Here is a 13,560-nt window from a genome sequence, read left to right as displayed (position 1 = left end):
AAAACGGTTTTGGATCAGACTCATATTGTATCACTGTGTCTGCGATTACCTTCTTTGTCCCCTCCCCCAGCCCCCTTTCACTCCTGTTCATAAACATCTGCATGCTTATATATGTGCATGTAAGTATCTGTGAATGACATCCTGGATGACCCTGTCATAAATGAGACAAGTCAGGGAAAGTGCAAATGCTTTTCAAAAGAAAAAGAACATGGCACATGACTGTGTTTCAGGCCCTCTATGAGAAGCAGGTGGCACCGCTGGAGACGCTGGTGCGCCAGCTGGGTGGAGGCAAAGATGAGGACCCGTCGCGGTGGGAGCCCATCCGGCGGGCAGCAGACAACATCATCCGGGAGAAGAACATGATCATTGAGAAGCTGCGTCAGCGGGTGCTGGAGCTGGAAGAGGACCTCAAGATGGCCGACAACAAGCTGAGGCACGCCCTGCTGGCCACCGATGACAAGGCCGACCTCGTGCACCAGAAAGTGAAGGTCGGTGAGGGTTGACTGTAAAGATCCAGAAAGATCAGCAGCGAAAAATATACTAGAATATAGCCGTTGATGTGAAGTGGCTAGCCATCACAGAGGATGGGAGGACACGGGTTTGATTCCCAGTGGAGGTGTGTTTTTTTTTTTTCTATAATCTGCAGCCCACTTCTATCCAGAGTTGAGAGTGCTATGGGCTTAAATGGGAAGACTGGGACTATCATCCACTTCACAGATGCGTCTTTGGATGTGATGCTCAGATTTACTGACCAACACTGCAAGTGACTGTATCACTTGGCCTGGTTAATGCTGGGATATCATTATGACAGGAAAGGTAGATTGCAGCCTTGTCACGTTGTCCTAAACCAAAATTGACCTCCATAGCAACATTGTGATCACCCTTCTCCTCTTTCATCATCTATAAATTTTTATCTTTTTCTACTTCCTTGCTTGAGGTGAATCCTGTCAGGGTCTTCAGTATCATCAGATTCATGGGTGACTTGTTGGAGGGATGTGGTGGTGGTCTCCACTCTAGGGGGACCCTCACACAGTCTGGCTCTGATACTAAGCTATTATTGTTGTAAAGTAGGGAGTTTAGTATGTGGTGTCCTGAGTGCATTAAATCAGACAGGCACTACTGAACACCGCCAAAGTGACTGAGCAGCAGTGCAGGGTCTGTCTCCTCAGGTGTGTGGTCTCCTGGTGACTAAACATTGCATGTTCCCTGTGGACTTCCGACGCTGGGACCACAGCAGACAAAATCGAGACATGGCTGTGTGTTGGAAACTTGGAATGAGGGGCTTGGGAGTAATGCCACTAAAACAGTACAGGTGATGGGACAGCAAAAAAAAAAAAAAAGGAACGTATAAGAGCATTGTGTTCAGTGCAAATAAGGGGTTTTAGAGGATGAATTATATTTTCTGGATAAATGTTGTAGATTTACCAACTTCAGATCATGCTTTCTTGCAGCTGTTTGGCGGTTTTCAAATTATTCGCCAGATGCCATTGACAAGACAACAGTTCATATACTTAAGTTCTCGGTTGCCGTTGAGCCTATTCTTGCCTGAACTGGCTAGACATGTGTATGAATGTTTTAATGTTTGCAATTGAATAACTATTTCTTGTGTAAAATCCTGCACAAACGTGCATCTTCTCACATTTTATTACATTTATCTGTTTATTGTGTTCAGTTTTAGTATCCATAATTCCTTAGACACCCACAGACACAGACACACGTGTGCGCACACACACATACTCAAAGTCAAAGACACAAAAAAATTATTACTCAAGGATAAAGATTTTAGGCAGTGCCCGTTCATCCAGTCTGCCCCTCCACACACGCACAGAGAATCAAAGTCCAAGTCAAAGTCAAAAAATGTTTTAATTGTTAGGCCTCTGGCCCATAACAACAGGAGTCACAGCAAAATGTAGCATGCAACATGTCACATGCACAGAGAGAGAGATCCATGCACAGGCACACACACAGAGTAGAGAGCAGTAAAACAATGCTGGCATGAAACAGGTCTGTAGTAAGGGAAATCAGTGGATTGTTTGCAACATAATTTTTCCCTGCTCTGTTTTGCTGTCTAGGAGCTGCAATATAAGAACTCCAACCTGAAAACTGAGCTGGCAGAAACTCTTACCAAAAAGAATGGAGAAATCAACTCACTGGAGGAACAGCTGGGGTATGTGTGTGTGTGTGTGTGTGTGTGTGTGTGTGTGTGTGTGTGTTGTTTACTTGTAGATAAAAAGTTAAAAGCCAATTAAACCTGCTTGTCTATTGTCGAGAAGACCTGTAACATGCATGAAAATACTTTGTTGTTGTTGAAAAAATAAATCAATCTAAAAATCTTTAGCATTGTTTGCAGTCTTGCTTGTTTTCACTGGGCAGATTGCAGATTTCTCAGTGCCAAAAAATGGCCTCATTTTGCTCAGAATGACTCTGGGAGGGGTTTCTGTGTAGTTAGACCCTGAAAGGAAAAAGTATACCAACCTTACTGATGTGATAGCTGCAACACATTTGTGGTTCAGTGGTTTATGGCATCTGCAAGGATAGCAAGATTCACCATTCAGGTAATGCATGGTAAAGACCAGCTTGCTCCACCAAGAGGATAAGATAGTGGATTTTACTTTTTAAGTCCTCTGGGAATGTGTATTGCATTAAATTGTTTCGTTTAGTTGTGTTGCATTGCATTAAATTGCATTGTATTGTATACTGTGTTTGAAATGTTGCAATGTCTTTGCTGGTCTATCCCTCCATTTGTCTGTCTGTTGTATTGTATTATGTTGCATTGCATTGAATAGTATAGTATAATGCTCTTTGTCCCAACATAATTCTCTTTATGAAATTCGGGCTGCTCTCCTAAGGGAGAGTGTGTCACTTCAGTGTATCACTTAATAGTAATGTCCACGACAGTGTTATGGTCAGTTGTAAAACACACGAGTCTCCCCTCAGTAAAAGTGTATGATGTGGTTTCAGGGCCACTGAGCATGAGGTGCAGCAACTGAAGACTCAGCTGAAAATGAAGGAAGCTGACTTCAGCACTCTGGAAAACAAGGTAATGAAATATTTTAAAAAAAAGAAAGAAAAGATTTTCAGTCCTATGATCCTGGGTTTAAATGCCAACTGTGTCAACATTATGCAGATCTGCTAGTGCCTGAACCCCCTTTGTGTGTATACACACACAGAGCATCAGATGTGTTTGTTAAAGATCTTGTAATCCATGTCAGTGTTTGGTGCATGCAATGCACACTCTCGAAGACAGAAGTAAAGGTGGGGTGAAAAATGGCACTGCATATAAAAGTTCACTTGTAGATGCAGTGAACATGGGAATTGTTGTCCTTGAATGGGGAGGCTGATTTTGAACAACAACAAAACTGAAACTGGTATAATGACTTTTGTTGGTTTGTTTTTTTTTTTATTGAAACACATCATTACACATACATGTACATGCATTAGTATTTCCCGTGTGACTTTGAGTTTCTATGCAGCAGTGGTGGTGTATGGAGGAAGGTGGCAGAATGGTTTAGATGTGTATCTGACAGTAAGGTGTCCATGAGGGTCTGGGTTTGTATTCCGGTCTCACCTCCTCCCCAGTTTTACTGGAAAATCAAACTGTCTGTTGAGTCATTCGGATGAAACGATAAACTGAGCACCTATGTGCAGCATGCACGTGGTGCACTGAAAACACAACAACATCATGAACATGGCAACGTAAGTCTTGTCCTCTGGCAAAATTCTATAGAAGAAATCTACTCAGGTAGGCACACAAATATATATGCATGCACTCAAGGCCTGACTAAACACATTGAGTTACGCTGCTGGTTCAGGCATCTGCCCAGCAGGCGTAGAGCTGCACATGAATGATATGTTCAAATGCAGTAACCAGCTCCTTGAGAAACATATAATAAAAATGAGTTGCCTTGCAGTGTGTGCTGTTGCTTGCGGGCAGTTGCTGGGCAAGGAGAAGGAGGTGGAGGAGTGGGGCCAGCGGTTCCAGGAGATGAAGACCAACCACCAGCAGCTGCGCCACAAGCTGGACAGTGTGGAGAGGTACCTGGCTGACCTGCCCACTGCTGAGGAGACCATGAAGAACACCCAGGAAATATCCTTTTTGTTTACCTTGCCCAACAATATAGTACAGTACAATACAGTACAATGCAATACAATACAATACAATAGAGGCAGAGAGAATGACATCCTTTCATTCTTTTTTTAATTTTATTTATTTTGTTATATTTTATGTTTTTGTTGTCATCAGGTTTCAGATCTCAGACAAAGGTAATCATTCCAGGGTATGATTCATCTGGAACGTTTTCCCTTTGAATACACATACCAAACATTAACTTGTGGAAAATCCTGATTCTGTCTTTTGCGGCAGTCTGGAGCACGAGAATAAAGTTACGAACCTAATTTTCTCCCACCAATGAGGATCTGGATTAAAGGCTTACAGACTACAGACCCATTTACCCCTACAATTTCAGTGTAGTATTTATGGTTTGGTGCCCTAATTTATGCTACTGTAACAGAGCAATAAGAATTATGCTTTTGAAACTTGCGATCATTTTGAGATATTTGTGCAGATTAGTCATAAGGCTTATCCGCAGCATCACATTTGTAAAGAATATAGTGGGCCCCTGAAAATTCAGGAAAAATTTCAGCTTGTTTCTGATGTGTAGCTGATGGTAAGATTTTTTGTGGGTAGGCATGTCTGCTTGGAGGAATCTGGTGAACAGTTCTGTACGGCACCCTGGACGACTCTTCACAGAGTTAAAAAGAGACAAAACGAGAAATTCTGTATTAACAAGGGTGTATGATAGTCAGTTGTGTTTGACTTTGACCATCAGAACAGCTGAGGAGGCAGCTGCTGTCCCGACTCTCTGGGTTAGAATTCGATTATAGTGGAAACAGTCTTGCCCATGTTATACCCCCACTCTCTCGGCCAAGAGGGTTTTTGGACAGTCAGCGTTGGGATGGGTCCCAAAGGCGAACTGGCCCCCAAGGCTGCAACACCAAGAGCCAGTGTAGTCTTGCCTTCTAGTTTAAAGAGTCATAGTCCTTCACAAAAGACTAGACTTTTGTAAATGACTTCCCATTGCAATGGAGAAACTCTATTTCACTACACATACTTTACCGTGACCGACTAGTGCAGACTCCAGCAGGAATTCCAATTCCTGTCCTGTGTAAACTACTATCCGCCTATGTGGAAAAAATGAAAGTAGCTACGGCCGATAACCTCCCAGAAGTAGGTTACCTCCCTTCTGTATCCCTGACTAGCTTCCTCTTTTTCCGGCAGCCATCTTGACATCTGATCCTGTGCTCTTCATACGGTTAAGTTTTTGTTTCGTATTTCTGTCTGTCTGTCGATTCTTTGACACTCATGTTTTGTATCTGACGAAGACTTGTATCAGGTCACAACACTATTATTATTAACGAGGGTAATGGAGGAGCAAAGAACACGCCTTTCTACATCCAGAAGAAGGAGAAGATGCATGTTTGCATTGTGGAACCTTGACTCCCAGGAGCACATCCTGCGCCTGAAGGAGGAGCACGCCCAGAGCAGGTTCCGGGCGGAGGACCTGGAGAAGAAGTTGACCCAGACCCGCAAGCAGCTGACGGCCCGTGACCTGCGGCTGAAGGAGGCAGAGCAGCAGGGGGAAGAGGCGGAGCAGCGGGCCCAGGACCTGGAGCGGGAGCTGCAGCGCCTGAGGCGGGAGGACGAGTCGGCCCAGACCCTGTTCCGCACTGAGCATGAGCTGGGCCAGACCCGCCAGGAGAAGGAGCGCCTCGTCATTGACCTGGAGAAGGCCAAGAAGGTGAGGGAGGGAAGGGAGGGGTGGGATGTAGGCGATTGGAGGATGGGTGGGATATGGGGGGGGAGGGATTGAAGTTTTGTGTGTCTTGTTGCTGAGCTGGAGAAGGCCTAGAAGGTGAGAGAGAGGAGGAGGAGGGGGGGGAGTTGAGGTTGAGATTTTGTGTGGCTTGTTGCTGAGCTGGAGAAGGCCTAGAAGGTGAGAGAGAGGAGGAGGAGGAGGGGGGGGGGGGGGGGGTTGAGGTTGAGATTTTGTGTGGCTTGTTGCTGAGCTGGAGAAGGCCAAGGTGGTGAGAGAGGAGGGGGGCGGGATATGTATACATATATATGTATACTTTTAGATTTTCTTACCTGAAACGTCTCCAGCATGTTTAGTAAGTTATCGCGAGAAAAATGTCATTGCCCGTATCACAATTCATAACATTTCCATGACACTTTCCTTCTTTCCTGTCCATTTGCATGTAACTCAGTGTAACGACCACAAAAAGAAACTCATGCTGATGGATGAATGCAGGAATTTTTTGAGGGATGGATGAAGGATGGAAGAAGGAATTTAAAAAGAAACAAACGCCTTCAAGCAAGCTAAAAAAAAAAAAAAAAAAAAAGTCCACAGAACAAAGCAACACATGCTGTGTTTTTCTCTCTCCAACAGCTGCTGGTGATGACGACCCACAAACACCTTCAAGTAAACTATAAAAAGTCAACAGAACAAAGCAACACATGCTGTGTTTTTCTCTCTCTGACAGCTGCTGGAGATGACCCACAAACACCTTCAAGTGCACTAAAAAAAACCACAGAACAAAACAACACATGCTGTGTTTTTTGTCTCCCAACAGCTGCTGGAGACACACCTTTAAGTGAACTAAAAAAAAAACAACAACTCCATAGAACAAAGCAACACAAGCTGTGTTTTTCTCTTCAACAGCTGCTGGAGACGACCCAAACACATTCAAATGAACTTAAAAATAGTCCATAGAACAAGGCAACACATGCTTTGTTTTTCTCTTTCCAACAGCTGCTAGAGACACCTTCAAGTGAACTAAAAAAAAAAAAAAAAAAAAATCCACAGAACAAAACAACACATGCTGTGTTTTTCTTTTTCTGACAGCTGCTAGAGACGACCCACCGCCGCCTGCGCCAGACAGAGATGCGGCTCCAGTCGGAAATGACGGAGCTGCGGGAGAGGCTGGGTCAGGAGGAGGAGGTGGTGGGCACCTTGCGGCAGGAGGTCATTGACAAGGAGCAGCAGGTCGAGAAGAGTAAGCGCCTGGTCAAAGAGGTCAGTCCCTGTCTTGCCCATTTCTCAAAATGGTTAATTAAGATGCTCATCTGCCAGTATACGTTTGATTCCTCCTGGGTTTGCCCTTTCTCTGAAGTTTGGCAGGTAAATCAAGCACCTGGTCAAAGGTCAGTCCCAGTCTTGCCTTTTTCTCAAAATGGTTAAGACGCTCATCTGCCAATAGGTTTGGTTCCTCCTGGTTTTGCCCTTTCTCTCAAGTTTGGCAAGAAAAATCAAACTGAGCATCTGGTGGTTTGGATGGGACGATTAACTGACTGAAGTCCCGTGTGTTGCATGAACAAGGTGCACTGAAAAAGACTTATTCAATCAAGACTGGCAAAGCTAAAAGAATATTAACGAAAAGAAGAAGAAATACAAAACATGTGTTTGGACTTTCTTCTGTCATTGCTGCAATGTGCACATGTTAAATGATTGGTATAAGGACCAGCCCAGAGCTTCCTTTTTTGAGGAAGTGTGTGCATTTGTTCCAGTGTACCTTTTATTTACCTGTGTGCTAGCTGAAACGGTAGCATAAGTAGCATTGACTTGGCAAGTTGTGTACCTTGTAAATGGAGAGAGTTACCACTCTTTATATTTGTTTAATCATTTACTCGCCTAGCCCTATTGTTCTTTCATTCCAGGCTGGTAAAGTCTTAGAAAAATATGTTTTACTCTTCAGGGTTTGGAAATGTGACTTCATACAACTCTTCACAGCAATGCATTTAGAAAAAGCCCAACTTACTAAGTGATGGAAATAACATCAATTAAATAAAAAGTGCTAAAAGTTTTAACAAACATTGATACTAAAAGAAAGTGATGAAAATAATATAAACTTAAGATGTCCACCAATCTCTTTCATCAGCAGTATTGCAGATAATGTTTTTCAAGTCAATTTGCCTGTGTCTTTTGGAAAATTTTCAGACTGGTTTGGAAAAAGTAAAGAATTTTGTTTGGTCTCATCAGTGACAAGTATGTATGTATTATTATCAGTCATGTCTGACTATGACCATTTGAACACCAGAGGAGGCAACTGTTGTCCTGATAAACTAGTCTAGGATTTGATTATAACGGAGAGTGTCTTGCCCAGGTTACATCCCCACTTTCTTGGCCAAGAGGTTTTTAGGAGTCGGCATTGGGGATGGTCCCCAAAGGATAACAAGCCCCTAAGGCTGCAGCAATAAGAGCCATTGCAATCTTTCCTCCTATTTTTAGAGTCATAGTCCTTCACAAAGTAATAAACTGTAAATGAATTCCCTTGCAGTGAAGAAACTGTTGATCATACAGCTCTCCCTTTGCTGTTGGCCCAAATGTAAGGTTTGTCCAGTATAAGCTGAGTTAGCCATGCCATCAGTGGGAACCCTGTAACGGGTGCAGTAGCTGAGTGGTTAAAGCGTTGGACTTTCAGTCTGGGGGTCCTTAGTTCAAATCTTGGTTACGGCACCTGGTAAGTAAAGGGTGGATCTCCAATCTCCCAGGTCAACATATGTGCAGACCTGCTGGTGCCTGAACCCCCTTCATGTGTATTTGCATGTAGAAGATCAAACACGCACATTAAAGATCCTATAATCCAGGTCAGCGTTTGGTGGGTTATGGAAACAAGAACATACACAGCATGCACATCCCCAAAAATGGAGTATGGCTGCCTACATGGCGGGGTAGATAAACAAAAAACCCTGTTCACACACGTAAAATGTTGCATGTCTGTCTGAGTGTGTGTGTGTGAGTGCCTGAAATCTGATTGAGTGACACAGGAAACGAATGATGAGCGCCCAAAGGCAGCCGTCAGTCAGCTCTACCCAGTTAGGCAGCCTGTTGTGCAAATGACTCCTGAGTTAGTAAAGTGCTTAGACTTAGAGCTTGGTCGTAGACCGAGGATAGTCGCTTTTTAAAAGTATCCATATCTCATCATCATCATCATCAACCAAATGTGGGTGCATACTCACACAAAAAAATGTCCCTGGTGGCTGTCCACAGTTGGGAGGTCAGAACCAGGACCTGATGGAGCAGAACCTGATCCTGAGGGAGCAGATGACCCAGTTTGAGCAGCATGCCACGGACGATGGCATGCGCCTTCAGCGCCGCTTCATGGCGGAGCTGGGCCTCTGCTTCTCCGAGCTGCAGTCCCTGGTGCAGGTGTGTCTGCAGAGAGCCAGAGGAGAGGACCCCAACATGTCTGTGTTGCTGGGTGTCAGAGGTCAGTGCTTTGGGGTGTGAAGAAGTGTCTTTTTGTGTCGTTAGTTGTGTTTTTTACTGGCTGTTGGTTGGTTGGTAGGTTTCTTTGGTGGTTTTTAAAAAATACATTTTATGTTTACTGTGGAGTAGACTGCAATATAGAGGGAAGCTGTTGACATTTTTTCTTGTTGTTCTGTTGTGTTGTATGTGTGCATGTGTGTATTCTTAGTTTCATGTTTTTGTTTTTTGGTGGTTACTCTGTGTGTGTGTGTGTGTGCGCGCGCGCGTACAATTTGCTAGTGCCCCATTATTATATTTGAAATTAAGATTGCTTTGACAGCTCAGTTCTGCTGCCCATGTGTTGCAGATGCGGTGGGTGGTGAGGAGGAGGAGGAGAAGATGGGCAGCAAGGCGGCGGGGGGCAGGGTCCCGGGGGAGGAGAAGGGTCAGACGATGAAGCAGTGGCTGTCCAAGCTGGGCGAGCTGCGTGGGGAGGTGGACAGCCTGAGGGCCAGCCTGTGCAACCAGTACGCCGAGGACATGGGTCAGAACATCCAGTGCGCCACCCAGTGACCTCCCCGACTCTTGAGCTTCACATACACTCCTCCCTGTCCCCCACCCCTGCCCTGCACCATCAACAGTGTTACTCATCCCTCTCTCTTCCCCAGTCCCCCTACCCTCCCGATTTGCATATCCCCACCCACCAAACCCCTCCAAGCCCCCATCATCAACAGTGTTACCCCTCCCTCTCTCTCCCTCCAATACTTATCCTCCTGATTTGCATATCCCCACCCACTTTACCCCACGCCTCCAAGCCCCTACACAGTAAAGCCATCTGATTTAAATTCCCTTACACTTACATGTTCGTTCAGAACTGGCAACAGTATTAGTATCGGTGATTATGAAATTGATTAAAAAAAAAAAAAGGTGAAGTTGCTGAACTCTGCTGTCTGTGATACGAACACTTACAAAAAGAAAAGAATGACAAACCCACTTGGATTTTGTTTCCAGATGGATGATTGTTCTATTTTGTGCCACTGTTACCTGCAGACATTCCTCATCAGCTGTTCTTATGTTGCCGTTTGGTTGACAGAAATGTGAAACAGTTCTTTTTACTGTGTTTCTGTCACGTTATTGACTGGCTGTACTACAGTTCCATATTTTCATGTGCTACCGACCTGTACACAATGTTGATAACTGTTCAACAAGATGTGGGTAACCTTATTCTTCCTTCCCAAAGTGTGACTGCAATCTGATTTTTGAAATGTGACCACCCATATGCTGTCTGTATGTGCAAAACAGAAACCACAGTGCAAAAAGACTGGGTTAGTCTGTTGTATCTGAAGGGGTGAACAGTGACATTATTGAGAGAGAGAGAGAGGAGGTAAGAAAATTAAAGAAAAAAATGTGGTTTTAAGATGTTTGTGTGTTATCCTCCCCACCTTGCCTCACTTTCCAGTTTATGGTACTTCATCAGTCATGCGTTACCTCATCATTCTTAAGACAGGCAGTTAATGCACAGATGTTCACAGAACTGAAAGTTGAGAGATGAAGATGAACCTAGGATCGTCCAGACAGATGCGTGTTAGGAAGAAAACTTGTTCTCACCAAGGGGAATGGTCATGATGTCATGTTTCCATTGTGACACCTGGTCTTCAGTATTGCCTTCAGGTAAGTTTTCATACAGAACTGAAGAAACAGAGCGTGTCCCATTGGAAAACACTCCGCATCAGTGTACCATAGGGTAAAACTCTATTTTAGACGGTGAAAATAACACCACTGTTCTGGTGGAGTCTGTTCATTTCTTAGTCAATTTAAAACCCCTTTAGTGCCACAGGGGAAACAGTAGAAAGTGGTGTTTCAGGTCATAAAACATTATCCAAAACAATAAGCCTAAAACTGAGAAAATGGTCTGGAGATATACCACGCTAGATAAACTGTGTGAATTTTCAGCCTTCCAGGGCTATTTCCCTTTTTCTGATGACGTCATCAGTGACATCATTATGCACATACAAAAGAAATGCGTTTATGGCAGTGAAGGGAGCCGTCTGCACCTATTACTTGAAACAAGTTACTCTGAGCACTGTTCATTCCTGCCTGTGTCCATAGAAAAAGTTACATTTTAGTGCCATGTCATGAGTAGCAAAAAAGACATTTTTGTTTTCTGCAACAGATTGTGAACAGTAGTGTATTGTTTTGCTGTCAGTATTGTGTAAAGGACAAGCACAGATTTGCTTTCAAGGACACACATCATTTGCAGAGAGCATGATTTGCTTTCAGTACTGTGTACTGCTAAGCTGCAGATTTGCTGTCAAGTGGAGCACTTGTCTACCTCAGATTTAGCACCGTGATTGTTGTGATTTCATCCCAAAAAAGAACACTTTCCTGACACTAGAATGGGAGAGATTTATAACCAAAGACAGAAGAAAAAAAGATTTCATTACTTAAGGTGTGGTTATGCAGAAATTTTGGCCACATAGAAAGTGGAGACGCGTGGTGCATGGAGACTCTTGGTTTGAGATACCTATGAGATACTTACATGGATAGTTGATACCTGGAGATATATTTGTGGACTGTTCATATGCAGAGATAAATACATAATTGGACAGTTGGCATTTGGAGATTCACATGGTGACTGTTCATACATGGAGATGATATAATTAGATTGTTGGTGTTTAGAGGTACATAAGTGAACTGTTCATATGAGGAGAAATATTATTGGACTGTTGGTATTTGGAGACCCATGTGGACTGTTCATATATGGAGATACATGATACATATGTGGACTGTGTTGTCCACACTGTTGGCACTTTTTGTGGAACTGATGTTTGGATACTTGTGTGCACTTTTGATGTGAAGAGTGCTGACATATGGAGGTTTGAAACTGAACTGATTGAAACACAGATGATTCAAATAGTTCCTCACAACTTGATTGTTTCAGATACATCCTACCACTCATCGTTTTTTTAGCATGTTTGTTTTTCTTGTTCTTTAAAATGAGAAGCGTAGTCTGTTGTCAGCGTTCAGGGCCAGTGTGTTTACAGTTGTTGAATAAGATGTGAAAAATACTATACACACAGTGCATGTAATAGCAGCTTATATAGTTGTAACAGGAGAAAGGCTCTTCATGTGAAGTGCATAAAACTGTGTAACATTCTGGAGGAGTGTGCTACAGAAATGTTTCAGTAGAATTGTTAGGAAAAGGAAAGTGTATTAAACTGCATATCGTGAAGCTTAATTCACTGCCATTGTGATGACCATCAGTCTCTGCTAGTCAGCAGCATTGTTCAGTGTGTAAACAGTCTGTCATGTCCACTCCCATTACATCTTTCGGTCTTTCATTTGAAAATGTTGAAAACTCATTTCTCTTATTTATGTTGGTAGGCATTGTAAGAAAGATGCATTAGTTTCAGATTTCATCACAATTGGTGATTTGCTTGAGCCATTTATTCAGGGTCAATTAAAATGGAAGACATTTTGCTGTTTAATCAGACATCACAGTGAGGATGATGGCTTGTTACAATAGTTCAAGTGTAATATACAGGTAGTGAAGATTTTTGCTTTTTGTGAGCTTATGGAAGAGGATATCCAGTGAAAAACTGATTAGTTTTTGAAACTGTTTCACTAAGCTGTTGTTTCTGGGATCAGACTTTGATGATTATATAAACTGTCCATGAAGTGCATATGGTAGGCTCTCAAGATCCTGACAACTGCGCTGGCTTTATGCATAGGTCAGGTATCTGCTTTTTTTTTCTTTTCCTGTAAAGCAGAAGTGGTGTTGCATATATGGACCAGTCTGTTCACTTTAGACGTCTCCTTGAAACTGAAGCTGTATTGTGAGCAGAAGTTCAATTCTTATACTCATTATGGCAAATCTTAGAATGGATGACACCTACAAAAAGACAGAATGGAATTCATTTTGGGGTAGGGGGTGCGGGGGGGGGGGGGGGGGGGGCGGGGGGGGACACATGCTAGTGTACTTAATGAGAGGAACTCCTATTTTTCAGATTGTAGTCTGTTTCACACTTGTATTTCTGCAGTTATTTATTGAAACCTCAGTTGACTTAAATCATACCTGCCATGAAGAATCTGCTTTAAGATGTTATCTTCAGTACCAACTCTCACTGCTGTATTTGCGTTCCCAGTCTGTGATATGCACTGTAAGCAGCCTCCTTTTGTGCCAATCTTCCTTCGTGAAGTGCATGATTAATGACTGCATTTGATGGGCTGATATATAACGTGATCAGTTCCTGTGCCAAACAGTTCTCATTTTGTGTCTCTGAAGCCTCATCAAAAGGTCTCCATGCATAGCCTT

At 43.3% G+C, this 13,560-nt stretch overlaps 1 protein-coding gene across 1 annotated transcript in view; it reads left to right on the top strand.

Annotated features, from left to right (window-relative positions):
- The window catches only part of LOC143298367 (uncharacterized), a 35,862-nt gene extending 22,672 nt beyond the window's left edge, over nucleotides 1-13,190 (top strand). Inside the window, exons 7-14 of the mRNA XM_076611268.1 lie at nucleotides 231-488; nucleotides 2,073-2,167; nucleotides 2,962-3,040; nucleotides 3,935-4,089; nucleotides 5,513-5,798; nucleotides 6,903-7,073; nucleotides 9,048-9,267; nucleotides 9,613-13,190. Of these exons, the coding sequence (XP_076467383.1) occupies nucleotides 231-488; nucleotides 2,073-2,167; nucleotides 2,962-3,040; nucleotides 3,935-4,089; nucleotides 5,513-5,798; nucleotides 6,903-7,073; nucleotides 9,048-9,267; nucleotides 9,613-9,818 (1,470 nt within the window). The 3' untranslated portion in view covers nucleotides 9,819-13,190. The remainder of the gene's footprint in view (nucleotides 1-230; nucleotides 489-2,072; nucleotides 2,168-2,961; nucleotides 3,041-3,934; nucleotides 4,090-5,512; nucleotides 5,799-6,902; nucleotides 7,074-9,047; nucleotides 9,268-9,612) is intronic.
- Nucleotides 13,191-13,560: the final 370 nt, after the last annotated feature.

This window comes from Babylonia areolata, chromosome 23 (genome assembly GCF_041734735.1).
Source record: "Babylonia areolata isolate BAREFJ2019XMU chromosome 23, ASM4173473v1, whole genome shotgun sequence".
Classification (NCBI taxonomy): domain Eukaryota; kingdom Metazoa; phylum Mollusca; class Gastropoda; order Neogastropoda; family Buccinidae; genus Babylonia; species Babylonia areolata.
The sequence above is the reverse complement of the archived record's forward strand: the minus strand, read 5'-3'. Positions and strand labels throughout refer to the sequence as shown.